We start from the raw sequence: 27024 nt of genomic DNA on the forward strand, positions 1-27024 counted from the left end.
ATCCATCTTGGATTTCTGCTGAGCATGGTGGGAATCTTTTATGCCTTCAGGTCTCTGAGGTCCATCCCCCAGAGGGGTGTGGCTGAGTACATATAAGCCTGTGATCCGCACATGCTCTTTGCACTTGTGTCTTGGGTCTTGGTCTTGCTACAGCTCTGTGTATACTCTTGTGACTCTTCTGGTATCTGACTCGGCTTGTGACTAGACCATTCTCTGTGTTTTCCTTTGATCTGACCTTCCGTTGCTGATCCCGGCCCGTGACCTGTGATTCTCTGTCTACTGTTCTGTACTGTTTTGTCCTGTTGTTGTTGACCCGGCCTAACTGACTACGCTATTGTCAATATTACCAGTTACACGCCATTGGCGGTGGCCATTACCGCAGCCGTGGTGTCTCGGGGGCCGCGACCTGGTTCCTGGCTGCGTCAAGTCCATCCCCACCATCAGGGGCCCTGGTGAAGGGCAGCCTGGGACTTAGACTCCGCGCCCTGAGGGACTTCGGTCTGTTGGTGGTTGTCGTCAGTCAGTGCGTTACCCTGCTACTAGGCCTACCTGTCCGTGCTACAGCCCTGCCCTGACATTCCGCTCCTGGTCATCCTGGTTCTGGTATCATTGTGTAGTGAGCAGGGGCGGACTGACAACTCATGGGGCCCCTTGGGCAATAGGAAATCACGGGGCCCCTGTGTCCTCGCCCACACTCAAACCACACCCAAAAAAGCCTATGAAAGGTACCAGGGGCATGTCATGGGGCCCCCTACTGACCCCGGGCCCTCGGGCAGTGCTTGAGCACCTAAATGGTCAGTCCGCCCCTGGTAGTGAGCCACTGTTCTGGGTAAAGCATGCAAGATGAGACATTTCAGGCTTCACTGACTGTGATTGCTCCAGGTTGGTGACAAACTAAGGTGTCCTTTGATCCTGCAGTGGTAAATGACCGCTGCTCAGTTCTCTGCCATTCTCAGAGGAGAGGGTTCTCCTCTGAATGCCTTTTTATGAAGCGGTGTAGATCACTTCTCCGAATGAAGGAAGAAGCGATCTACAAACGATTTGAACGCTGGAAAACGGCTACTTTTACTGCAATCTCGCGAGATTACAGTAAGAGATCAGTCAAACACCGTTTACTAAACAGCGGTAAATTATCTCTGCTTCGTTTGCGGTTCCTCCGATTTTCCAGCTCCGGGCTGGAGAACTTGGAGGAGAACACAGATCGCCAGTGAAGGCCTGACATCGCTCCTTCATACATTGGCCATCCGTGTGCTGAGATGATCAGCGGAGTACATGTTCTCCGCTGATCATCTCTGTTTCCTAAACCACTAATGATCGGAGATCAGCAATGATCCTTAGGATCGCTGCTGATCTCTGTTTCATAAAAGGACACCTAAGTAGTGAATTCAGAAGCAGTATGTCAGCCCTAGAAAAAGATCTGGAAAAACAGGGGAACTAGTAAAAAAAAAAACTAGCCACTAGTATCACTTGTAGGCTCCTGCAGCAGATCTACTCCCCATTATTGACTTGCCATGCCTTGTTTTGGATTGTGGCAGATTGAGAGGCAACCATCTTGGCAGAGACAGGGTTTTGCTTCCTCATGTCAAATCTGTCCTTTGTGGCTCCAAGAAAGAGGGCTTGACCCTCAAAATGCAATAGCCGTTCTTGGATGCTATTAGGTCTTTCCATGCCATCAGCCGAGTATGTGAGTATCATGCTCACACACGCATGATATGCATTTGTGAGCATTCACTTGTTATGTACACTATTAGGTACACCGGTTCAATTGCTTGGTAACACAAATTGCTAATCAGCCAATCACATGGCAGCAACCTAATACATTTAGGCATCTAGATGTGGTGAAAACGACTTGCTAAAGTTCAAACCGAGCATCAGAAAGGGGATATAAGTGACTTTGAATGTGCATGGTTGTTGGTGCCAGATGGGCTGGTCTGAGTATTTCAAAAACTGCTGATCTACTGGGATTTTCACACGCAACCATCTCTAGGATTTACAGAGAATGGTCTGAAAAAGAGAAAATATCCAGTGGAAGGCAGTTGCATGGACGAAAATGCTTTGTTGATGTCAGAGGTCAGAGGAGAATAGACAGACTGATTTGAGATGATAGAAAGGCAACAGTAACTCTTGTCACCCTGTCAGGGGCGGACTGGCCATTTGAGCACTCGGGCACTGCCCGAGGGCCCGGGGTCAGTAGGGGCCCCATGAGATGCCCCTGGTACCTATAACTGGCTTTTTCATAGGCTTTTTTGGGTGTGGGCGAGGACACAGGGGCCCCATGAGCCCCTATTGCCCGGGGGCCCCATGAGTTGTCAGTCCGTCCCTGCACCCTGTTAATATGGACCAAAATCTCTAAGGAATGTTTCCAACACCTTTGTAGAATCTATGCCACGAAACATTAAGGCAGTTCTGAAGGCAAAAGGGGGTCCAATTTGGTACTAGAAAGGTAAACCTAATAAAGTGGCTGACAGGGCCACCCATTCAGCAAATTTCAGCCGGATAATCACAAAACTGGCTGAAATTCGAAACTTGTATGGCCAACTTTAGTATTCTGTCTGAGAAACTTGCATGGGACTGCTGTTAGACAGAGTTTGGTGGCGAATGCCATCTATTGGATTGGGTTGCAGACTGTTGGGTATGTTTCTCAACTGTAAGAGGGTGGAATGCTGCTGGGTGCATTCATCTGAAGAGTTTTCTGTAGCAAACTGCTCAAAGCCACTCTCCAAGCCAATGGGTCCTGTATACTAAGTGCAAGTGAACCTATTTGTGAGCATCCGAGTATCTACCTTTTATTGTTATTGAGGACTCAGAATGGTTACATAGTTACAAAATTGTTAAGGTTGAGTGTGTGTGTATGTCGCTATCATTTTCCATATCCCTGTACATTTTGTTAGCTAAGAAAAACACATCTAAACGCGTATTGAATTTATCTATACTCATCAATGACACCACCAACTGTGGAAGGAAGTTCCACATCCTTACCACTCTATTAAAACATTTCCTCCCAATGCTAGGATCACCATTTAAAGCTTTGTATATTGCAGTCATATCCCCTCGTAAAGCGGAGCTCCACCCAAAAAGGGAAGTTCCGCTTTAAGGACTGTTCCCCCGCTCCTCATTAAGGATTGGCACCTTTGGGGGGCGGGGGGAGCGGGTACCCGAATTTGACAGGTACCCGCTTCCACTTCCAGTCCGATCGCCTAGGCCAGGGGTAGACAACCTGTGGCTCTCTAGCTGTTGTGGAACTACATTTCCCAAGAGGCAATGCAAAGATTACAAAACTGACAGTTACAGCTATGACTTGCAGAGGCATGATGTAACTTGTAGTCCTGCGGCTCTCAGGTTGCCTACCTCTGGCCTAGGCGATCGGAAGCGGAAGGTGTCCTCCCTCCCTCCCTGTAGTCATTTGGGACACGTGACAGGTCCCAGAAGACTACAGGACCATTCATGAAGCACAGCGCTACTCGCGCATGCGCAGTGGGTACCCAGCTGTGAGGCCGCAAGCTGCACAGCCGGGTGCCCAGATTGAAGATGCCATCCTCCTGGAATACAGGACGGCCGGTGAAACGAGCTGCGGGGGGTCACACCGCGGGACTGAGGGACAGGTAAGTGGCTGTTTTTTAAAAGTCAGCAGCTACCGTTTTTGTAGCTGTAGACCAGCGGTTCTCAACCTGGGGGTCGCGACCCCTTTGGGGGTCGAACGACCATTTCACAGGGGTCGCCTAAGACCATCGGAAAACACATATTTCCGATGGTCTTAGGAACCGAGACACCGCTCCTGTCTCAGGCGATCTGTGGGCGGGATGATATGCTGCCCCTGTAACCTGGCCACACCTCCGGGATCACTCAACAGCTCCGCCTCCTCGCCGCTGATTGGCCACCGGAACTGTAGCTCAGGAGAGGCACACAGGCGGCCAATCACCGGCGAGGAGGTGGAGCTTGGAGAGGAGGAACCGAGCGGCAGCGCGCGGAGATCGAAGAAGATCGAGGGAGCTGCAGGAGCGAGTGAAGAAAGAGGCCAGAGAAGGAAGACAGCTGACAGGTAAGTGCAAATTTTGCTGCTGCAGCCAGGTATGCAGGCTGTAGATGGGAGAGGGAGAGAGCGAGCCCAGGCTGGAGCAGGAGTCAGCAAGGTAAGTATCATTGGTGTCAGTGGAAGGGATAGTACCCCATCATTTGTGTCACTAATACCAACGATGGGGCACTATTCCTCCCCCCACTGACACCAACGATGGGGCACTATTCCTCCCCCCACTGACACCAAAGATGGGGCACTATTCCTCCCACTGACACCAACGATGGGGCACTATTCCTCCCACTGACACCAATGATGAGGCACTATTCCTCCCAATGACACCCACAATGGGGCACTATTCCTCCCACTGACACCCACAATGGGGCACTATTCCTCCCACTGACACACACAATGGGGCACTATTCCTCCCACTGACACCCACAATGGGGCACTATTCCACCCACTGACACCAACGATGGGGCACTATTCCTCCCACTGACACCAATGATGGGGCACTATTCCTCCCACTGACACCAATGATGGAGCACTATTCCTCCCACTGATACCAATGATGGGGCACTATTCCTCCCACTGACGCCAATGATGGGGCACTATTCCTCCCACTGACGCCAATGATTGGGCACTATTCCTCCCACTGATGCCAATGATTGTACACTATTCCTCCCACTGATGCCAATGATGGGGCACTATTCCCCCCACTGACACCAATGATGGGGCACTATTCCTCCCACTCACACCAATGATGGGGCACTATTCCTCCCACTGACACCAATGATGGGGCACTATTCCTCCCACTGACACCAATGATGGGGCACTATTCCTCCCACTGACACCAATGATGGGGCACTATTCCCCCCACTGACACCAATGATGGGGCACTATTCCTCCCACTGACACCAATGATGGAGCACTATTCCTCCCACTGACACCAATGATGGGGCACTATTCCTCCCACTGACACCAATGATGGGGCACTATTCCTTCCACTGACACCAATGATGGGGCACTATTCCTCCCACTGATACCAATGATGGGGCACTATTCCTCCCACTGATACCAATGATGGGACACTATTCCTCCCACTAATGCCAATGATGGGGCACTATTCCTCCCACTGATACCAACGATGGGGCACTATTCCTCCCACTGACACCAACGATGGGGCACTATTCCTCCCACTGACACCAACGATGGGGCACTATTCATCCCACTGATACCAACGATGGGACACTATTCATCCCACTGACATCAGTGATGGGGCGCTAGTCCTCCCACTGCAAAATTACAGTTATGAAGTAGCAACGAAAATAATTTTATGGTTGGGGGTCACCACAACATGAGGAACTGTATTAAGGGGTCGCAGCATTAGAAAGGTTGAGAACCACTGCTGTAGACTTATATTTTTTGACAGGGTGAGTGGAACTCCGCTTTAAGCATCTCTTCTCCAGGGAGAATAGGTTTAATGCTTGTAGTTGCTCCTCAGAACTGAGGTCCTCCAGTCTCCCTTTTTGTTTTTGATGACCTTCTCTGGACTCTTTCCAGTTGCAGTGCATCTTTCCTGAATTATGGTGATCAAAACTGGATGGCATACTCAGGATGTGGCCGAACCAGAGTTTTGTAAAGTAACAGGATTGTAGTTTTATCTCTTGAGTAAACACTCTTTTTAATGCATGCTAATAGCCTCTCTTGCTGCAGCTTGACATTGCATGCTATTGAGAAGCCTGTGATCTACTAGGACCCCCAGATCCTTTTCCACCCTTGATTTCCTCCAGAGGTTCTCCCCTAGTGGGTAGCTTGCATTCATAATTTTAGCCAACAATTGCATTACTTTACATTTTTCAATATTGAACCTCATTTGCCATATAACTGCCCATCCCTCTATTTTATTGAAATCTTGTAAAATTGCAATATCCTGTTGTGAAGTCATTGCCCTGTTTAGCTTTGAATCATCAGCAAACACTGAGATTGGACTATTTATTCCAACCTCTCTATCATTTATGAATACGTTAAACAGAATTAATCTCTGTGAAGGGAGTCACTTTGGGTGGGTGGCCCATGGAACACAGCTCACTTTAGAGAGGTGGGGAGACCCCTTTCTCAGCTCCCCATATCCCTCTTATGTGTAAGTCACCCTGTGCCTGTTGTTAGGGGTGCAGGGTGAAATGTCCTGATATTGTGTAGACATGTATAGGTGGGGTGTGGGGGTTGTTCATTGTTTACTGCCATGTGGTTCTATTGTGTGTCTTGCTTGGGAGCAAACTATTATGGGATGTATGTGTTTGTGTATTGGCTTGGTGGGGGGTGTCTGCTGGTTTGGTTAGATTTGGTTTGCCCTAGACTCTAGACTGCTCAGAAAATATGCGATTAGTCACTACTCTCTGGGCAGGCTCCTGCATCCAGTTTTCTGTCCAGGTACATACAATCTCATCAGTGCAAAAAAAGATCTTAATTTATAAATTTTGCGTTTATGGGGTACTGTGTCAAATATAGATATACAACGTCCACAGGCCTTCCTCTATCCAAATTACAGTTAACCTTCTCATAGCATGTTAATAGGTTGGTCTGGCAAGAGCAGTCTTTCATAAGTCTATGTTGGTTACTAATAATGATACCATTTTCATCAGCAAGTTTTTGCACCCTTATCATTTCTTCTACTAGTTTACATACTATTGATGTTAGGCTGACTGGTCTATAGTTTCCAGTTATACAGCATGTTTCAGTTACTTGTTCCTAGTCAAGGACTGCTACCTTACTCTGTCTATTCCGCAGACTTAAACCCATCTGTGTTGTTAAGTTGTACCTCATGGACAGGGGCGGATTGACCATTTGGAAAATCGGGCACTGCCCGAGGGCCCGGGGTCAGTAGGGGGCCCCATGAGATGCCCCTTGTACCTTTTTCATAGGCTTTTTTGAGTTTGGGAAAGGACACAGGAGCCCTATGATCCCCTATTGCCCGGGGCCCCATGAGTTGTCAGTCCGCCCCTGCTCATGGAATATATTACTTCTAGGGATAGATTGGATAATCTGATTTTACTTATATTTACTTCCCTCTGTGATATATGATCTCGGTATATTTAGTGATATATTCACATTTGCAAACTGCAGTAAATACCTGCATACCAGTTGTGCCCAATAAAAAGGGGTTTCTTCTCATATTTCCATTTTTTTGTGTAATGGAAGGGGGGAGTCTGTCCTAACAAACTGCAGCTCTAATTAAATTTGACTTTTGTATAGCCTCAGCTTTTATAAATGTACATTCTATACACGTTAAATAAGGAAGGTTAAAAGAAAAACTGTCAACATGTCTTTCAATTCTTACCCCTCAGATGGGCTGCAGGAGGTGGCTGAGCGATTGGTAGGATCTTTTAACGTGGAGCTTGCTGCAGATTCGATAGCAGTGAAAATATCAGAAGCCATAATGAAACTGCAGGAGGAGAGTGTACAGCTAACTGCTCAGGTATATGCTCAAGGACATCAAACATGTCTATCCTAATCTGTTGCATACACATATGGGTTCTATAATTTGCAATGCCTGGGGCATGGCTGTTAAACTACAATTAAGTGACAGCTCCCAGGGTCCATTCAAAGATGTTATCCTCCCTAGTGACACTCAATTATTTTCTACTCCATCTTAATTGTTTCCCTAGGATGAAATATAGGGGATTTATTAGGTGGCTATGTTGTGTATTTTTATTATTATTTATTTATTTCAGGTATTTATATAGCGCCATCAATTTACACAGTGCTTTACATACAGTCAGGTCCATAAATATTGGGACATCGACACAATTCTAAAATTTTTGGCTCTATACACCACCACAATGGATTTGAAATGAAATGAACAAGATGTGCTTTAACTGCAGACTGTCAGCTTTAAATTGAGGGTATTTACATCCAAATCAGGTGAACGGTGTAGGAATTACAACAGTTTGCATATGTGCCTCCCACTTATTAAGGAACCAAAAGTAATGGGACAGAATAATAATCATAAATCAAACTTTCACTTTTTAATACTTGGTTGCAAATCCTTTGCAGTCAATTACAGCCTGAAGTGTGGAACGCATAGACATCACCAGATGCTGGGTTTCATCCCTGGTGATGCTCTGCCAGGCCTCTACTGCAACTGTCTTCAGTTCCTGCTTGTTCTTGGGGCATTTTCCCTTCAGTTTTGTCTTCAGCAAGTGAAATGCTCAATCGGATTCAGGTCAGGTGATTGACTTGGCCATTGCATAACATTCCACTTCTTTCCCTTAAAAAACTCTTTGGTTGCTTTTGCAGTCTGCTTTGGGTCATTGTCCATCTGCACTGTGAAGCGTCCAATGAGTTCTGAAGCATTTGGCTGAATATGAGCAGATAATATTGCCCGAAACACTTCAGAATTCATCCGGCTGCTTTTGTCAGCAGTCACATCATCAATAAATACAAAAAAACCAGTTCCATTGGCAGCCATACATGCCCACGCCATGACACTACCACCACCATGCTTCACTGATGAGGTGGTATGCTTAGGATCATGAGCAGTTCCTTTCCTTCTCCATACTCTTCTCTTCCCATCACTCTGGTACAAGTTGATCTTGGTCTCATCTGTCCATAGGATGTTGTTCCAGAACTGTGAAGGCTTTTTTACGTGTCGTTTGGCAAACTCTAATCTGGCCTTCCTGTTTTTGAGGCTCACCAATGGTTTACATCTTGTGGTGAACCTTCTGTATTCACTCTGGTGAAGTCTTCTCTTGATTATTGACTTTGACACACATACACCTACCTCCTGGAGAGTGTTCTTGATCTGGCCAACTGTTGTGAAGAGTGTTTTCTTCACCAGGGAAAGAATTCTTCGGTCATCCATCACAGTTGTTTTCCTTGGTGTTGCTGAGCTCACCGGTGCGTTCCTTCTTTTTAAGAATGTTCCAAACAGTTGTTTTGGCCACGCCTAATGTTTTTGCTATCTCTCTGATGGGTTTGTTTTGTTTTTTCAGCCTAATGATGGCTTGCTTCACTGATAGTGACAGCTCTTTGGATCGCATCTTGAGAGTTGACAGCAACAGATTCCAAATGCAAATAGCACACTTGAAATGAACTCTGGACCTTTTATCTGCTCATTGTAATTGGGATAATGAGGAAATAACACACACTTGGCAATGGAACGGCTGAGAAGCCAATTGTCCCATTACTTTTGGTCCCTTAATAAGTGGGAGGCACATATGCAAACTGTTGTAATTCCTACACCGTTCACCTGATTTGGATGTAAATACCCTCAAATTAAAGCTGACAGTCTGCAGTTAAAGCACATCTTGTTTGTTTCATTTCAAATCCATTGTGGTGGTGTATAGAGCCAAAAATTTTAGAATTGTGTCGATGTCCCAATATTTATGGACCTGACTGTATATATGTTGTACATTCACATCAGTCCCTAACCCTCAAGGGGTGTACAATCCTAAGGTCCCTAACTTACATTTGTACATACACATACTAGGGACAATTTGGACAGGAATCAATTCACCTACCAGCATGTCTTTGGAGTGTGGGAGGAAACTGGAGTACCCAGAGGAAACCCACACAGGCACAGGGAGAACATGCAAACTCCAGGCAGGTGGTGCCGTGGTTGGGGTTCGAGCCAATGACCCGAGTACTGCCAGGCGGAAGTGCTAACCATTTAGCCACTGTGCTGCCCATATTATTATAGCTCCAACAGTTTGCTCAGCACTTTACAAAATGAAGGTAGACATTACAGTTACAATACAATTTGGTAAAAGAGGATACAGAGGGCCCGGCTCGTCAGAGCTTACAATCTAGGAGGAAGGGTTGAGTGATACAAAGGGTAATAGCTGTGGGGGGATGAGCTGATGGAGGAAATAAATTGCGAATTACTAGGTAGAAGCAGGATAGACTTCTTTATAGAGAGAGGTTTTCAGGGATCGTCTAAAGGTGGATAGATTAGGAGACAGCCGGACAGATTGGGGTGGGGAGTTCCATAGGATGAGAGAAGCTTGGGAGAAGTCCTGGAAGTGAACATGGGAGGAAGTGACATGGGAACTAAAGAGCAGAAGGTCTTGAGAGGCTTTACAAAATGAAGGCAGACATTACAGTTACACTGCAATTTGGTACAAGAGGAAACAGAGGGCCCAGCTCGTCAGAGCTTACAATCTAGGAGGAAGGGTTGAGTGATACAAAGGGTAATAGCTGTGTGGGGGGGATGAGCTGATGGAGGAAATAAATGGCGAATTACTAAGTAGAAGCAGGATAGACTTCTTTAAAGAGAAAGGTTTTTAGGGATCGTCTAAAGGTGGATAGATTAGGAGAGAGCCGGACAGATTGGGGTAGGGAGTTCCATAGAATGGGAGAAGCTTGGGAGAAGTCCTGGAGGTGAGTATGGGAGGAGGTGACACGGGAACTAAAGAGCAGAAGGTCTTGGGAGGATCAAAGAGATTTGGTTGATATATTGAGACCAGGTTGGTGATGTAGCCGGGGGCAGAGTTGTGGATGGCTTTGTAAGTTGTTGTTAGTATTTTGAATTTTATTCGTTGAGCGAGTGGAAGCCAGTGGAGGGATTGGCAGAGAGGGATGGAGGACACTGAGTGGAGGCCAGTGGAGGGATTGGCAGACAGGGATGGAGGACACTGAGTGGAGGCCAGTGGAGGGATTGGCAGAGAGGGATGGAGGACACTGAGTGGAGGCCAGTGGAGGGATTGGCAGAGAGGGATGGAGGACACTGAGTGGAGGCCAGTGGAGGGATTGGCAGAGAGGGTTGGATGACACTGAGTGGAGGCCAGTGGGAGGATTGTCAGAGAGGGATGGAGGACACTGAGTGGAGGCCAGTGGAGGGATTGGCAGAGAGGGGTGGAGGACACTGAGTGGAGGCCAGTGGAGGGATTGGCAGAGAGGGGTGGAGGACACTGAGTGGAGGGATTGGCAGAGAGGGATGGAGTTCACTGAGTGTAAGCCAGTGGAGGGATTGGCAGAGAGGGGTGGAGGACACTGAGTGGAGGTTAGTGGAAGGATTGGCAGAGAGGGATGGAGGACACTGAGTGGAGGCCAGTGGAGGGATTGGCAGAGTGTGGTGGAGGACACTGAGTGGAGGTTAGTGGAAGGATTGGCAGAGAGGGATGGAGGACACTGAGTAGAGGCCAGTGGAGGGATTGGCAGAGAGGGATGGAGGACACTGAGTGGAGGCCAGTGGAGGGATTGGCAGAGAGGGATGGAGGACACTGAGTGGAGGCCAGTGGAGAGATTGGCAGAGAGGGATGGAGGACACTGAGTGGAGGCCAGTGGAGGGATTGGCAGAGAGGGATGGAGGACACTGAGTGGAGGCCAGTGGAGGGATTGGCAGAGAGGGATGGAGGACACTGAACGTTGGTAAGGTGGATGAGCCTGGCAGCAGTATTCATGATGGACTGGAGGGGGGATAGCCTATGTCAAGGTAAGCCAATGAGGAGAGTGTTGCAGTAGTCAAGTCAAGAGATTACCAGGGAGTGAAGTAGGAGCTTTGTGGTATCATTGGTTAAAAAGGAGCATATTCTGGAAGATGTTGCGGAGGTTGATGTGGCATGATTTGGACAGGGAATGGATGTGGGCCTGAAAGGATAGTTCAGAATCCAGGGTTACACCTAGCACCCTGCCATGCAGGGATGGGTTGATAGTGGTGCTATTGATCCTGACTGAGAAATCAGGGGAAGAGGCACGTGGGGGAGGTAATATTATGAGCAGTAATTATTTTGTTTTCTCTTGTTTTTATAGATTTGTTCTGCTAAATAATTACCAATATGTATTGTAGATCTTCCAGTCCTGTGGAACCCCGCCTCCATCGCGCTCACGACGCTCCCCACCAGAAGACCCCAAGAGAAAGTTTCGAGTTTACAGCAATGATGAGAAGCCCACGTCAGCAGCCGGCACCAATATAGACAGACTGGTGAGACAGCATTACAGCATAGACTGTATGATAATACCGAGTGTTCTATGTATTTTCTTATCTTGTAAATCCTTTTCTTTTGATAGGTGTCAGAGGTGGTGTCTAAGCTCCGCCCACTGCGTGGTCTTTGGAAGCTCCTCCCTCTGTCCCTTTGCTCTGATAACAGAGTCTCTGCTGGTCTTAGTAACCAAGATAAATGTTGGAATGGACAGTCGAGAGGGCGGTTAGTATTGAGATTAAAAAATATGTAAACCCAACATTTCATATTCCTGATATGTGTCTGCTGTAACATGTACTTGTATGAAAAAGTATCCAGTTCTCTTTGTATTGCTTCCTTTGTGTGAAATCCCTGGTGTTTCTGCCAGTCTCTCTGCTTTCCTAATAAAAACTGACCGCACTGGACATGAGAGCACAGCGTGGTTAGTTTTCTGGCTGTGCTGGGAACCCAGTCTGCTCTCCTCCAATGCTCAGCCTTGTGCTGACACGCCTTCCCTCATAGCCATTCACTGGGAAGATTAGTGTGCTGCTCTTTCTCCTCCCTTAGCTCTCTGAGCTCCTTATGCAGCTGAGATATGTGCTATAAAACAAAGGGGAAATGGGTGTTTATAATGGTTTTTTATGCTGTATGTATACACAAATGTTTGGCCTCTCATTTCCATTGATGGGTTGTTTTGCAAAGTCATTGTTTACATGTACTTTAACCCCCTCGCGCCGGGTCCTCCCAGCCCTTTAAGGGTTTCAGGAGGTGGGGCGGGGTTTAGGGTCATGTGACCGCTGTGATACGCCGTCACGGTTTTCACATGATCGGGAAAGATCCCGATCGAAAGAGGAGATCGGCACCTTTCCGTGAGTACCAGACACGTGTGCTGGGAGCACGCAGGGCGCGCACTTTCAGCACATATGTTCTTTTTTAATAGAACGCAAATGTGCGGCCGCTCGGCGTCTAGGCCCAGACGCCGGGAGGCCGCACTTTTGCATTCGGCCGGCGTGAAGAGGTTAAAGACACAAAAGGGGAAATCGGAGAGAAGAGATATCCTGATTATGACTTCTTCTTGTGACCCTACAGGTACCTCCCACAGGTGACAGGTGACGGTGTGGTGAATCAGATTAATAACCCAGAGGTGGAGTTGCCGATGTCACCTCCAGACCCCAGAACACGCCAGCTGGGCATACAACTGCGTGTAGTCAGGAGTAAACTGCAGGCCGCATACAGAGGGAGGGACAGCGACACCCAGGATACCTGTAAGTGATCATCTACTACTGTAATGCAAAAAAACAAGATATTTTGGTCAAATAAACTGTTAAATTTTTCTTAAAGGGACATGCCAGTTCAAATAACATTGTCCAACCTACACCCTCCCATCCTTTTAGAATAACATATTTAATTTTTTTGTGTGAGATAAATGACTATACAGTGGGGAAAAACAATTATTTGATTCCCTGCAGATTTTGTAAATTTGCTTACTTACAAAGAAATTAAGTGGGTCTATACTTTTTATCATAGGTGTATTTTAATTGATAGAGACAAAATATCAACCGAAAATCCAGAAAAAACGCATGATACAAATAGAGTGGCAGTTCAGTGAGTAAAAGAAGTATTTGTTCCCAAGCAGAACATGACTTAGTACTTGGTAGAGAAAGCCTTGTTGGCAGGGGTAAGACAGGGGTAAAATATCTCTTGTAGTTGGTTACCAGGTTTGTACACATCTCAGAAAGGAGTTTGGTCCACTCTTCTTTACAGATCTCTAAATCCTTAAGGTTTCTTGGCTGTTGCATGGCAGCTCGAAATTTCAGCTCCCCCCATATATTTTCTATAGGATTAGGTCTGGAGACTGGCTAGGCCACTCCATGACCTTAATGTGCTTCTTCTGGAGCCACTCCTTTGTTGCCTTGCCTATAACGGAAGTACCCAAGCGCAGACTGGGTCGGTTCCGTTACATATAGCGTCAACAGTTTGTGCAGTCCTTTACAATATAAAGGGAGACAGAATGGTTACAATACAATAAAATACAAGAGGGCTAAGTGGGCCCTGCTCGTAGGAGCCTGCAATCTAAGTTTACATTTTCGGCATGGTGCCAGTGCGCAGAGATGAATGATTGCCAGCCAACCAAGGCGGCTGAAGAACAACATCCAGGAGAAGCCTAGGAGATGTTGGTGCTGGCGAGGGACCTCACGGTCATCAGGCCATTAGAGCAGAGGTGAGTATTCCTAATAGCTAATGTTTTACTGTTTTTCAGTGCATTCTGGGCATTTTGGAAGGTCTCCTGAGGTTATCTGTAAAAATAGCTTCAAATGCATAAACACGGTATGCAAATGCGGCTAAACAGACGTGTTTTTTAAACCTACGTTTTCTAGCAGTCAGTTTCCATCGTTTAGAAGTGTCCTGTGTAAATGAAGCCTAATGCAGGCCATAGACGGGTCGTTTGTTGGCCGAATTTTCGTCCGAAAGAATAATCGGCCGATATTGGCACTGTTAGTGGGCCAATTTTCACGGTTCCTTCTCGTTTCTTTTATCGGTCAGGCTGGAAAATCTTCGAAAAACGGTTGATTTTCGTAAGCATTGGTGGCAACAGAACGACTGATTTTTCGTTTTTCGGCCAACAATTCGGCCGATAAATGACCTGTATATGGCCTGCACTTAGAACAGCAGTTTATCTACCCCATCCTCCTCCCCAGCAGGCTCCTCTGCACTGTTAGAGCCTCTTCTCCCACTGCAAGGGAGGATTTATGCTTTCCCTGGAGTTGGGTTTTTAATGCACTGTTATTGCCATTGTAAATGAGAAAGTGTTAGGGCCGTCATATGTTGCTCAATTGTCTCTCATTCAGCCTGCAAGCTGGTGAGAAAAATCAATTGCTTCCCCCATCAATGCAAACAGCGTGGATGGAGAATCTCTACTGCTGGCTATTATAGTCAGGCAGTCATGGCACCATGATAGGATGCAGTCATTGTTCAGCAGATCATTCTCAACCTGACTCAGTCAATTTTTAAATTGATTTTTGCTTGGGGCCACCCATGGCTCAAACTTCAGCTGATTCAGCAGAAATGGTCTAAAATTCGAGCCATCTATTGGGGCCTTTTTCAAAAGTCAGATACTAGGCAAAATTCCACCAACATAGACACTTCATGATGGCAGCACAGTGGCTATTATTATTATTATTATGCAGTATTTATAAAGTGCCAACAGTTCGCTCAGAGCTTTACATTACAAAGGGAGACAGAACATGTGACAGAACAATAACAATACAATGTGATATACGATGGCTAAATGGTTAGCACTTCTGCCTGGCAGTAGGCGGGTCGTTGGTTCGAATGCCAGCCATGGCACCACCTGCCTGGAGTTTGCATGTTCTCCCTGTGACTGTGTGGGTTTCCTCTGGGTACTCCAGTTTCCTCCCACACTCCAAAGACATGCTGGTAGGTGAATTGGCTCCTGTCTAAATTGTCCCTAGTATGTGTATGTATGAATGTGAGTTAGGGACCTTAGATTGTACACCCCTTGAGGGTTAGGGACCTTAGATTGTACCCCCCTTGAGGGTTAGGGACCTTAGATTGTACAACCCTTGAGGGTTAGGGACCTTAGATTGTACAACCCTTGAGGGTTAGGGACCTTAGATTGTACCCCCCTTGAGGGTTAGGGACCTTAGATTGTACTCCCCTTGAGGGTTAGGGACCTTAGATTGTACCCCCCTTGAGGGTTAGGGACCTTAGATTGTACAACCCTTGAGGGTTAGGGACCTTAGATTGTACGCCCCTTGAGGGTTAGGGACCTTAGATTGTACCCCCCTTGAGGGATAGGGACTGATGTGAATGTACAATATATATGTAAAGTGCTGCGTAAATTGACGGTGCTATATAAGTACCTGAAATAAATAAATAATAATGTTTAGATGATGAGAATATACTGACTTCCTGATTCATATATGGTTCATCTGTACAACTGATCAAGAATACAGCCCCAACTGTCCCTCATTTGGAAGGTCTGCTCTTCTTGAGGCCTCATGCACGCTGGGCTTTTTAAAAACACCGGTACCATTAGCTGGATAAAGTTGTGTTAAAAATGTGAGTTTTTCCACGTTTTTTAGCATTTTTGCATTAGTATTTAGCCGCGTGTAGCCGTGTTTTTCGCGTTAGCGTTTTTTAGCAGAAAAGGAAAAAAAAGTAGCTCAAAAACACCAGTTTGCCAAGTTTTATAGTGTTTACCAGCGTTAGAGCGTTTTTTTACAGATAAAAAACTCCTCTTGAAACCCACTATTTTTGTGGGGGGTTCAGCCAGAAAACACCCCTGCCAAAAAATGCTGATTAACCACTTCCCGTCTGGCCGCTGTATATAAACGGCAGGACGGTGGCAGTGCAGGGGCGGGTTGCAGTTCATAAACGGCACCCCCCATTTTGGATTGTGCGCACTCCGGTGCCGGCTGTGTCCAGTTGAGGTCCCGATCATGTGATCACTGATTGGCCAATCAGCGATCACATGAATAGGTGTAAGCAAGATGTCACTTCTGACATCATTGCTTACTACGTGTGAAATCTGTGAATGATCACAGAGATCACATTGTACAAGGCTATTCACAACAGCCTTGTACCATGTGACAAGCTGCGACCAATCACAGCTCGCACAGTATTTCTCAATGGCTGCAAGAATGCAGTCCCCTGCTACCAGGTGGAGATACCACAATGGAGCATGTCTAGTTCGGTGAATACTCGTCAAATGTAGAAAGCGGGGTCACATGCTGTTCATGTCAACCAGATAATACATATCCAAGAATCAGCTTCACCTCCTTCCATAAGCCATGCCCCACTGACGCGTTTCATCCCAAAATCTCAACTTTACGATTAATGTGATACTAAACACACACTGTTTAATTTACATTATCCCTTCTATTTCTGTATATAGATGATGGCACTGTAATTATTTTAATTATAAAAAGATCTAAGTACCTTTTTTCTTAATCGATATACAACAGTCACACGACCCAACTTTTTCCCAGCCTGTCTACAGGGAAACATAAGCCGGAGGAGCATCTAGTCCTCTGCTGCTGGTCACATGTTCACAATTAAAAAAACAGCCTTTGGAATACAGAGTAAAAACAAAATAATATCAATAAACTGTTTTAGATCATAATACAAATATATATTTGAAATCAAATCTTTATTTTTTTTTTGGCAACAACATGGTGTGGGTGAATTGCTGCCAGTCACAGGCTATGTCATGTCTCTCTAGCCTGTGTCTTAGAATAACAGGGAGGTGATCCTCCATCAATCAAGATGTAATATCCCACTCTCATTGGGTTTAGATGGTTAGTTGGCATGGAGGAGGAGTGTGCTGTCAGTGTATACGCCCACATGTGTGACTCTGTAGTCACATGGGCTGCTCAGATGTGATTGGGAGGAAATACTCAGAATAGAAACTCACTAAAAACTGAGCATGTGCACTAACTGCCAACACTGCTCTGCAAAATCCCCAGTTGCACCGGGGACATGGACAGGAGGGGGAAACAAAGAACAACAGGATCAACCAGGTTTTTTGTAGAATACAGAAAACAAATCCGATAGTGACTGAGTGAGTATGAACAGCATGTAATACAGTATTTATTGATAGTTTTTTTTGATGCGGGTTTGATGACACTTTAAGACCTAGTAGAATGAAATGTGTTCAGAGAGGATGATTAAAGTGGTAATAAACAATTTTTTAATACTTTTACCTACATAATAAATCTTACCTGTAGGTAAAATGAATATCTCCTGAACGTGCACCGTTTAGGAGATATTAGCTCTTTTTGAGAGCCAGTGCATGCTCTCTGAAGCAAGGCATACCCTCGCTTATCCTTCAGAGCACTGTGCCGTGTGCCGTGCACGGGAGTGATGTCATTGCGGCTCCGCCAGTCAGACGGCTGGGGCTTGTGAACCTAGAAGGAAGATCAGGTGAAGATGGAAGCAATGTCAGCAGTGACAGCACAATGCTGGAGGGCTTCTTTTTAAGTTCTTCATAATGTGCTAGTACAGGGGCGTATTTACCACAAGCCAAACAAGGCATTTGCTTAGGGTGGCATTTTTCAGGGGGACAGCAGCATTTTTCAGGGGGGCAGCACTGCCCCCCGGAATAAGGGATGGAGGAAGGAACACACAGCATGGGGACCAGGTGAGATCCGAGAGAGGCTGTGGGCTGCCTGAAGGTGTATGCAGAGCCCGACTCTTGTTCTTGGGGATGTCTGGAGCTGTGAAGGTGAGTGTCTTCTCCCTCTCACCAGGGTGGGTGGGGGTGGCCAGTGTATGGGGAGTGGTGGTAGAGGAAGGCTGTCTTGGTTGGGGGTTGCCAGTGTAAGGGGAGTGGTGGTAGAGGAAGGCTCTCTCGGGTGGGGGTGGCCAGTGTATGGGGAGTGATGGTAAAGGAAAGCTCTCTCAGGTGGGGGTAGCCAGTGTATGTGGAATGGTGGTAGAGGAAGGCTCTCTCGGGTGGGGGTGGCCAGTGTATGGGGAGTGGTGGTAGAGGAAGGCTCTCCCGGGTGGGGGTGGCCAGTGTAAGGGGAGTGGTGGTAGAGGAAGGCTCTCTCGGGTGGGGTGGCCAGTGTAAGGGCAGTGGTGGTAGAGGAAGGCTCTCTCGGGTGGGGGTTTCCAGTGTAAGGGGAGTGGTGGTAGAGGAAGGATCTCTCGGGTGGGGGTGGCCAGTGTATGGGGAGTGGTGGTAGAGGAAGGCTCTCGGGTGGGGGTGGCCAGTGTAAGGGGAGTGGTGGTAGAGGAAGGCTCTCTCAGGTGGGGGTGGCCAGTATAAGGGGAGTGGTGGTAGAGGAAGGCTCTCTCAGGTGGGGGTGACCAGTGTATGGGGAGTGGTGGTAGAGGAAGGCTCTCCCGGGTGGGGGTGGCCAGTATAAGGGGAGTGGTGGTAGAGGAAGGCTCTCTCAGGTGGGGGTGACCAGTGTATGGGGAGTGGTGGTAGAGGAAGGCTCTCCCGGGTGGGGGTGGCCAGTGTAAGGGGAGTGGTGGTAGAGGAAGGCTCTCTCGGGTGGGGGTGGCCAGTGTATGGGGAGTGGTGGTAGAGGAAGGCTCTCTCAGATGGGGGTGGCCAGTGTAAGGGGAGTGGTGGTAGAGGAAGGCTCTCTCGGGTGGGGGTGGCCAGTGTATGGGGAGTGGTGGTAGAGGAAGTCTCTCTCGGGTGAGGTTGGCCAGTGTATGGGGAGTGGTGGTAGAGGAAGTTTCTCTCGGGTGGTTGTGGCCAGTGTATGGGGAGTGGTGGTAGAGGAAGGCTCTCTTGGGTGGGGGTGGCCAGTGTATGGGGAGTGGTGGTAGAGGAAGGCTCTCTTGGGTGGGGGTGGCCAGTGTAAGGGGAGTGGTGGTAGAGGAAGGCTCTCTTGGGTGGGGGTGGCCAGTGTATGGGGAGTGGTGGTAGAGGAAGGCTCTCTTGGGTGGGGGTGGCCAGTGTATGGGGAGTGGTGGTAGAGGAAGGCTCTCTCGGGTGGGGTGTTGTTGGTCAATGCCAAGCGCTCTTTGTGGGGAAGTGGGGGTTGGTCGGTGTCAGGGTCTCTCTATGGGGGGGGGGGGAGAACGATTTTTGTGTTGCCTAGGGCAGCACAAAACCTAAATACACCACTGTGCTAGTATGCAATGTATACTAGCACATTATAATATTACCTTTAAAGGGATTTTTTTTTTTTTACCTGTGGTTTTCTACGGCTTTAAGCTGGAGTCGATTCTTGGATTCAAGCTACTTGGTTGACAAGGACAGCATGCTGTCACGCTTTCTACATTTGAGGAGAGTCCTCCATCCACACTATTAGCGCAGATGGATGAATCTTCCCTATCAGCTCTCATATTCTGGCAGCCAGCTCCAGCGGCTGTCTCAATACCCAAAGAGTGCCTGCTTCTGATTGGAAACTGTTAGTTCCAGGCCAGATCATTTCAACAAGGGCAGTTCCCATGTTTCTCTCCTGACAGGTCTTCTGTAATGGTAGCCACTATAATGGAATGTGGACTGTAATCTGTAGGAAGTCATTCATGGTCACACTGTTTACCATTTTTGCTTTCTTCCATCAGTTGACGAAGGCAGTGGAAGCTCGGGCGGAGGTGACCCAGTCACTGAGAAACCTGTAATCAAGGTCCAGAACCGAGACACCAAATACAAGAAGTATCCAGGGAAGGATAAGAAGAAGGATGAGAAGAATGAGACCGGTGGGAAAAAAGGGGACGGGCGGAAAAGAAGAAGGTTTGGTGCTGATGCAGGGTGGTCTATAACCCCAACGTACAGTATGACATTTGGGGTGTTGCTCATGGGACTTGTTCTATCTGCCTGACCTGACAGCTGCCTGAATGAATGCGTGTTTGCCAATACATTCCAACATGTGCACATCTATGGGACATCACTGTACATACATGTGTGCCTCTATCCTATTGTTTGTTATAGACATACAGCATACATATTTATTTAGCACTGGATACAACAAATGGGTTGAAATGGACCTGTAATCCAATGTTAACAGCATTATTGAGATGGTTATAAAGAAGAAACAAAAGCTGAAACACTGCTGACCTTTCCAGGTGAATATGCTGCTCTAGATTCCCTCCAGTGCTAAGTCTAGGTGTTTGGTCACATGATCATTATGGGAGTAATAAATGAAAGATGAACTCTGATTCTTTTTCCCCTTTGGACGTTAGGTGGGCAGTAATGGCAGGAGCAGGGGCGGACTGACAACTCATGGGGCCCCCGGGAAATAGGGGATCATGGGGCCCCTGTGTCCTTGCCAAAACTCAAAAAGCCTATGAAAAAGGTACCAGGGGCATCTCATGGGGCCCCCTACTGACCCCGGGCCCTCAGGCAGTGCTCCAGTTTCCAAATGGTCAGTCCACCCCTGGACAGAAGCCTAAAGCAGGATTTGCACCAGAAAGAAAAAGTATTTCAGTTTTTGTCTAACTTTATTTATCCATCTCAGTGAGAGTGTTAACATTTCTCTATAGTAGTACTAAAGACATTTTTTCTTTAATGCAGACACAGCATTAAGGTATAAAAACGCCCTAGTACACGCGTTTTATCACAAGCCCCCCCCCCACATCCTCAAATACCTGCTGCCGACTCCATGATTGATCAGCGTGGCCCACCCCTCCTGAACTTCCTCCTTCCACAGGAGACACGGAGGGCAGCAGAGCGATGGGCTCCTGCTATAGTCAATCAAATTGTTGGGAGGAAATGGGACCGGGGATGTGGCCTACGGACGCATACAGCTGGGCTCAGGTCCCAGATAGAAGCACACACGCAAAGGTGCCCCCAGAGCACCTGACTAGCTAAAGGAGACACCTGCAAACAGGAAACGGGGGGACTAAAATAAAAAATTTTTGGGTTTTATCACTTTAAGGGTTGAATATAGGTCTGCTTTGCCTGTTTTCTGCTGATTAAATACCAACTCCACCCGGGATGCTCGTAACAAACCCAGGCAAATGGTTTGCAAAATTTTCTTTAAAAAAACCCATTTAGGGCAGAATGAGAGGTTCTTTTGTAAGAAGTCACCCCACCCACTGCAACTCACTTTCTCAGGTTCCCTTCACCCCTCCATTCCTTTGTCGAAGCCGGGTGGTGTCCTATCCCTGTGTAAGCTCTTTTTTAGAACTTATAAAGGGTTAACTTCATCCTCCTTGTCAGGTGACGGTGCTCTGGCATAGTGATTGGACACTGAGGTCTGAGTACTGCCTCCTGGGAGGAGGTCACATATTCCCCATACCACAGTGGGTATTTATTGAGTGCTCTGAGTGGCAGGGCATTGTGGCTAAGGTGACTATCATTGGGTGGATTTTTTTTTTCTTACAGTAAACATGACAGGCTCTCTTTAAAGTGTTATTCCATTTTGAAGCTAATACCTTCCAATGTACAGTTCCCCTTTAAAGTATTGTGGGGCTACATCATTTTTTTTTTTTGTGACAGGAAGTATCATAGAAAGAAATGTATATTTAACAATTATAGAATGATTGTCAGAGTGTCATGGTGTCTAGTGAAAACATAGTTTTTAGGAAAAGAAATTTCAGTATTTTTGTTCCAAAATAAGACACTTGCAATAATTAAATACAACCTACCAGTCTTCTGACCCATTTCCTTTGAAATGGGGAAAATAGCTTATATGTAAATTAGCAGGTGTCTGGTACCAAAAATCAGCGATACACACAATATTTTATTATTATGACTTTACCATTAAGATCAACAGCACAACCATTGGTCCTTCCCCTCATGCCAGGGTGCCAGGCGTAATCCTAGACTCTGACCTCTCCTTTGGGCCCCACATCCAATCACTGGCTAAATCCTGCCGGAACATTTCCAAAATCCGCCCCTTCCTGACCAATGACACCACAAAACAACGTATCCACACCTTGGTTATATCCCACCTCAATTACTGCAACTCCCTCCTCGCTAGTCTACCGTTACACAGGCTATCCCCCCTTCAGTCTTTTATGAATGCTGCTGCTAGACTCATACACTTTACCAACTGATCAGCGACTGCTGCCCCTCTCTGCCAATCCCTTCAATGGCTTCCACTAATCCAACGTATAAAATTCAAAATACTAACCACAGCTTACAAAGCCATCCACAACACTGCCCCTAGCTACATCGCCAACCTCATCCACAGATATCATCCAAACCGTCTTCTCTGCTCCTCCCATGATATCCTCCTTTCTAGCTCCCTCATCACCTCCTCCCACACTCGCTTTCAGAACTTCTCCAGAGCCTCTCCCATCCTCTGGAACTCCCTACCACAGTATGTCCGGTCAGCCCTCACCTTATCTGCCTTTAGGCGAACTTTGAAAACTTACTTATTCAGGGAAGCCTACCCCACCTCCACCTAAGAACTGTACTTGAGTCACCTCCATCAGATCATCCCCTACAGCTATCACCTTTTGTATCACCTCCCCCTTCCTTTAGATTGTAAGTTCCACAAGCTGGGCCCTCCTATTCCTTCTGTACTGAAATGTATTGTAATTGTACTGTCTCCCTTATATTGTAAAGCGTAGCGCAAATTGTTTGCACTATATAAATCCTGTATAATAATAATAATAATAATTAAAATACCGGATTTATATAGCACCAGTACAATTCAATACAAGAGGATTAAGAGGACCCTGCTTAGGAGAGCTTACAATCTAAAATAGCCATACGCCGGACCTTCACACCTCTATGCTCTTGATGGACATTCCATTCCAAAACCATGACCATTTCTGGGCAGCTATACCAGCCTCCACTTTTCTGGGAAGGTTCTCCACATTCTGGATTTTGGAGTGTGTCTGCGGGAATATGTCACATTTAACCACAAAAGCATTTGTGAGGTCAGGTACTGATGTTGGATGAGAAGCCGTAGCTCACAATTGGCATTCCAACATCCAGTCAGTCACAGCTGGCAATCCGACATGTTCAGTAGGGTTGAGGTTAGGGCTCTGGGAAGGCCATTCAAGTTCTTCCACACCAGACTCATGTCCTTATGAAGTACAGGGGCACAGTCATGCTTGGACAAAAAAGGTCCTAAACAAACTGCTACCACAAGGTTGGTAGCACACAATTATCTAAAATATCTTTGTATGTTGTAGCATTAACAGTTCTCTTCACTGGAAACACCTTAATCATTTGGTTGGGTATCCATCTACTTTTGGCCATACAGTATTTATTGCACAGGGAGCCTAGGGTTGTTTTCAGGTAATGGGCCCCCCGCCAGTTTAATGGCATCATGCATGAAGGTCCCTGTACACAGACATTTGTGTATAGGCGGAGCTTGTGGGGTTGCAATGATGACCTTGCCCGTGCTCCTGGGGGCCCGTGCGGCCTCTCTGTCACCTTAGGTTTTACATTGTGTTGCTGGGGAAAAGTGCTTGCCACATCCCACTATGTAGATAATTCAGTAAACTCAGAGGCCCACCCAGGCCCATCCTGGTCCTCCTGAGTTTCTAGTTTCATCTACACAGTGTGATGGGGCAAGTACCCTTTCCCTCAGCGGTGCACTCTCTGTTCGACTCCCCCCCAGCCCTGCTCAATCATGCACATGCACACAAGGTAGGGGGCAGGCAGGCCACACTCTGAGCTACCGGATGAAAGTGGTGGGCTTGTATGTGAATCTGAAAGTCAGAGGGCTTGTCCAACCTTGGCGGGGCCCAGACCGGGCCCTATGAGTTTCCACTTTAACATACAAGTCCACCGCTTTCACCTGGCAGCTCAAAGTGTGACCTGCCTGCCCCCTACCTTGTGTGCATGTGCAGCCAGCACCAGGAGGAGGCGGCGGCTGGTAGTGGGGGAGTCCCACGTCAGCTTTTACATCAGCAAGGGAAAATGTCACCAGCACACCGAGGATCACCAATATGGGTCCAAAAGTAGTAATAAACGATCACATAGTTACAGCAAGGCAACGTTTCGGAGTCTCGCAGGACCCCTTCAATAGGGCGTTGCGGGACCCCTTCTTCAGGCATGTGCTTTTACATCAGGACCCACAATCTTCAAACTACACCTCTGCCTTTGTGTTTTGCTTTTGGAATGGGCTTGTGATGCATTACTGAAGGATTTGGAATTCAGTGTTTTGATTTTTTGATTGGATCTTTTGCAGCAGTATACCATTTAAAAATGACTCCTGTCATGGTGGCAAAGGATATCAAAAAGATGCTTCCAGGTACAGGGAAAGGGAGCATGTCTAATGTGTATGATCATTTAATAATCTTAAAGGAAACCTTTTATTAAATGGAGTAAAAAAGCTGCGATTTCTGATTGCCTTCTGAAAAAAATGTCTTAAAGTCCAACTCTGGAAAATTCGAAAATATTCTACCTGCACCTCAAGTGTTAACTGCTCATTTATTTTAGGGAAGAGTTCATGCAGTTTTACATACCCTATCCTTAGCACCCCTGGAAGACGGTGCTGCCCTGCGTAGTAGACTGTCGCTCGGCATCCTCATGTCCAATGTAACAAGAAGAGTGAGACACTCAGCCCGGGTTCACACTGATGCGGTTCAGAATACGCAGCATTTTCTGTGCGAATTGCGCATCACACTCGCACCCCGTTCATACGAACCATTGCGGGTGTGTATGTTTAGTTAATAACACCCTGAAAGGAGTCCACATAACGCGGTACGATGTGCAGAATGGGATCACATACAGTATGTGTGAATACCCATGTAACCTGATTCTAGTGTGGACCCAAAAAAAGGGTCCTGCAGCTTTTTGATGCAGGTGCAGTGAGATTAGAGCCATACAAAATGTACAGCTCCGATCGCACCGCACACAAGTCGCATGTGATTCGCACAGGTATGCGGCGCAGTTCCTGTGCGAATTACATGCGATGTACTGCACCGCATATATGTGAACCTGGGCTTAAGGTGGCCAGGACTGCCCGAAGTCCTAGGGTGGGAGATAGCAGAACGAGATACTGTTACAGAGAGATCTTAGCACTGAAGTACTGGAGAGATGTAGGAAGCTGTAAGGTGACACAGCCACCATACCTGGCGGTATTCCTAGTGTAGCTCGGGGTTAACTTTCAGTACCAAAAGCGGTAACCCCGAGCTACACTCGGGAATACACTGCAGCATTGCTCTGGGATTCCCTCCAACACTTACCTTGTCCTGCGCTCCCACAATGTCCCCCCTGCAGTGTCCCCGGCAATGTCCTCCGGCCGATGCCGGCATCTGTCTTCCAGGTTCCGTTCGCTGCGAGCGTCGGGACGTACGGGGGACGGAACCGGCGGGAAATTAAAAAATTTAAAAAAGTGACATTCACTAAATACACTAAAATCTGATATTATTACATTCCTGTATCAAACCATTTCACATACATTTTGTCCCGAGTGCTTTGTCCGGCGCCCTGCCTGCATTTTTACTGTTCTTTCTGCCTGGAAACTGAGAAAAGTCCATGGCGTCCAAAAAGCGTCCCTTTAGGTCAAAAGCGGTTTTAGACCGGCTAGAGAACAGTGATAGTAAATCAGAACCACTTGCAGAATTGAGTGATAATGATTCGTGGGGGAAATTCCTCATCAGACACTGAAAACGATTCTGCGACTTTGCTCAGTGATGTGCGAACTTGGCGCTATATTTCAAATTTCAGTGTTTTTGGTTTGATTATATTATTGAATTACATTTATTATTATTATATTATTATTTTTTATGATTATTTATTATATTATAATTTATGATTTCATGTTTCAAATTTTATCATACCCGGGATGTTTACTAGACTCTTGTTCGGACAGATTTTAGTGAGTTATTCCTAAAAATGACAGGCCTGCAATAAAAAAAACGACATATTTCCATGCATAAAAAAATACCGCTTTGAGCACAGAAATACTGATATAATCAGACTGCTAGGGAGGTTAAATACTGCATGCATTACCGCCTCACAGCCACTGTGTGGCGCTGCATGTCTAGAGAGAAAAAGTGAATGTGAAAATAAAATGCTGCAGCACCTCCTAGTGGCGCTGAGTAGGTATTTCCTCTCAATTACTATTATTACTTTATTTCAGGCTGGCAACCTACCCTGTAAAAATAATTGCTAAGAGAATTCATGGGAAAAGTCGCTTATGAGTGACGGTCCATGCAATCGCCAAGGGTCGGACACGACTGAATGGATAGATAGATTTATTTCAGGTACTTACAGTTGCAAGAAAAAGTATGTGAACCCCTTGGGATTACGTGGAGTTTTGCATGAATTGGGCATAAAATGTGCTCTTAACGTCATCTAAGTCACAACTATAGAAGTGCAAGTCAACAATTCTTGATCGTAGGTCTTCTGAGAGCTCTTTTCTGCGAGGCATGGTTCACATCAGACAGTGCTTCTTGAAACCAGTAAACCCAAAACAGGTGTGTGTTTTTTAAGGGCAGGACAGCTGTCAGCAACACATCCAATGTCATCACACTGATTGGAGTCAAGGTTGGCTCACTCCTGGCTCCAATTAGCTCTGGGAGAAGTCATTAAGCTAGGGCCTCACATACTTTTTCCTCCCTGCACTGTGAATGTTTACATGTTATGTGCAATTAAACCATGGCAACATCTAATGTTTGTGTAGTATTATGTTCAGCAGACTGTGTTCTTCTATTGTTGTGACTTAGATGACGTTCAGAGCACATTTTATGCCCAATTCATGCAAAACTCCA

General features: G+C 46.7%; 1 protein-coding gene across 1 annotated transcript in view; it reads left to right on the plus strand.

Moving 5' to 3' along the window:
* GPC2 (glypican 2) overlaps positions 1-21995 on the plus strand; it is a 45156-nt gene extending 23161 nt beyond the window's left edge. Inside the window, exons 7-11 of the mRNA XM_089663228.1 lie at positions 7360-7490; positions 11802-11936; positions 12023-12159; positions 13003-13178; positions 19966-21995. Of these exons, the coding sequence (XP_089519354.1) occupies positions 7360-7490; positions 11802-11936; positions 12023-12159; positions 13003-13178; positions 19966-20222 (836 nt within the window). The 3' untranslated portion in view covers positions 20223-21995. The remainder of the gene's footprint in view (positions 1-7359; positions 7491-11801; positions 11937-12022; positions 12160-13002; positions 13179-19965) is intronic.
* The last annotated feature ends 5029 nt before the right edge of the window (positions 21996-27024 follow it).

Source organism: Staurois parvus, unplaced genomic scaffold (genome assembly GCF_062004578.1).
Source record: "Staurois parvus isolate SC_StPar_1 unplaced genomic scaffold, SC_StPar_1.0 ptg001642l, whole genome shotgun sequence".
In the NCBI taxonomy this organism is placed as follows: Eukaryota; Metazoa; Chordata; class Amphibia; order Anura; family Ranidae; genus Staurois; species Staurois parvus.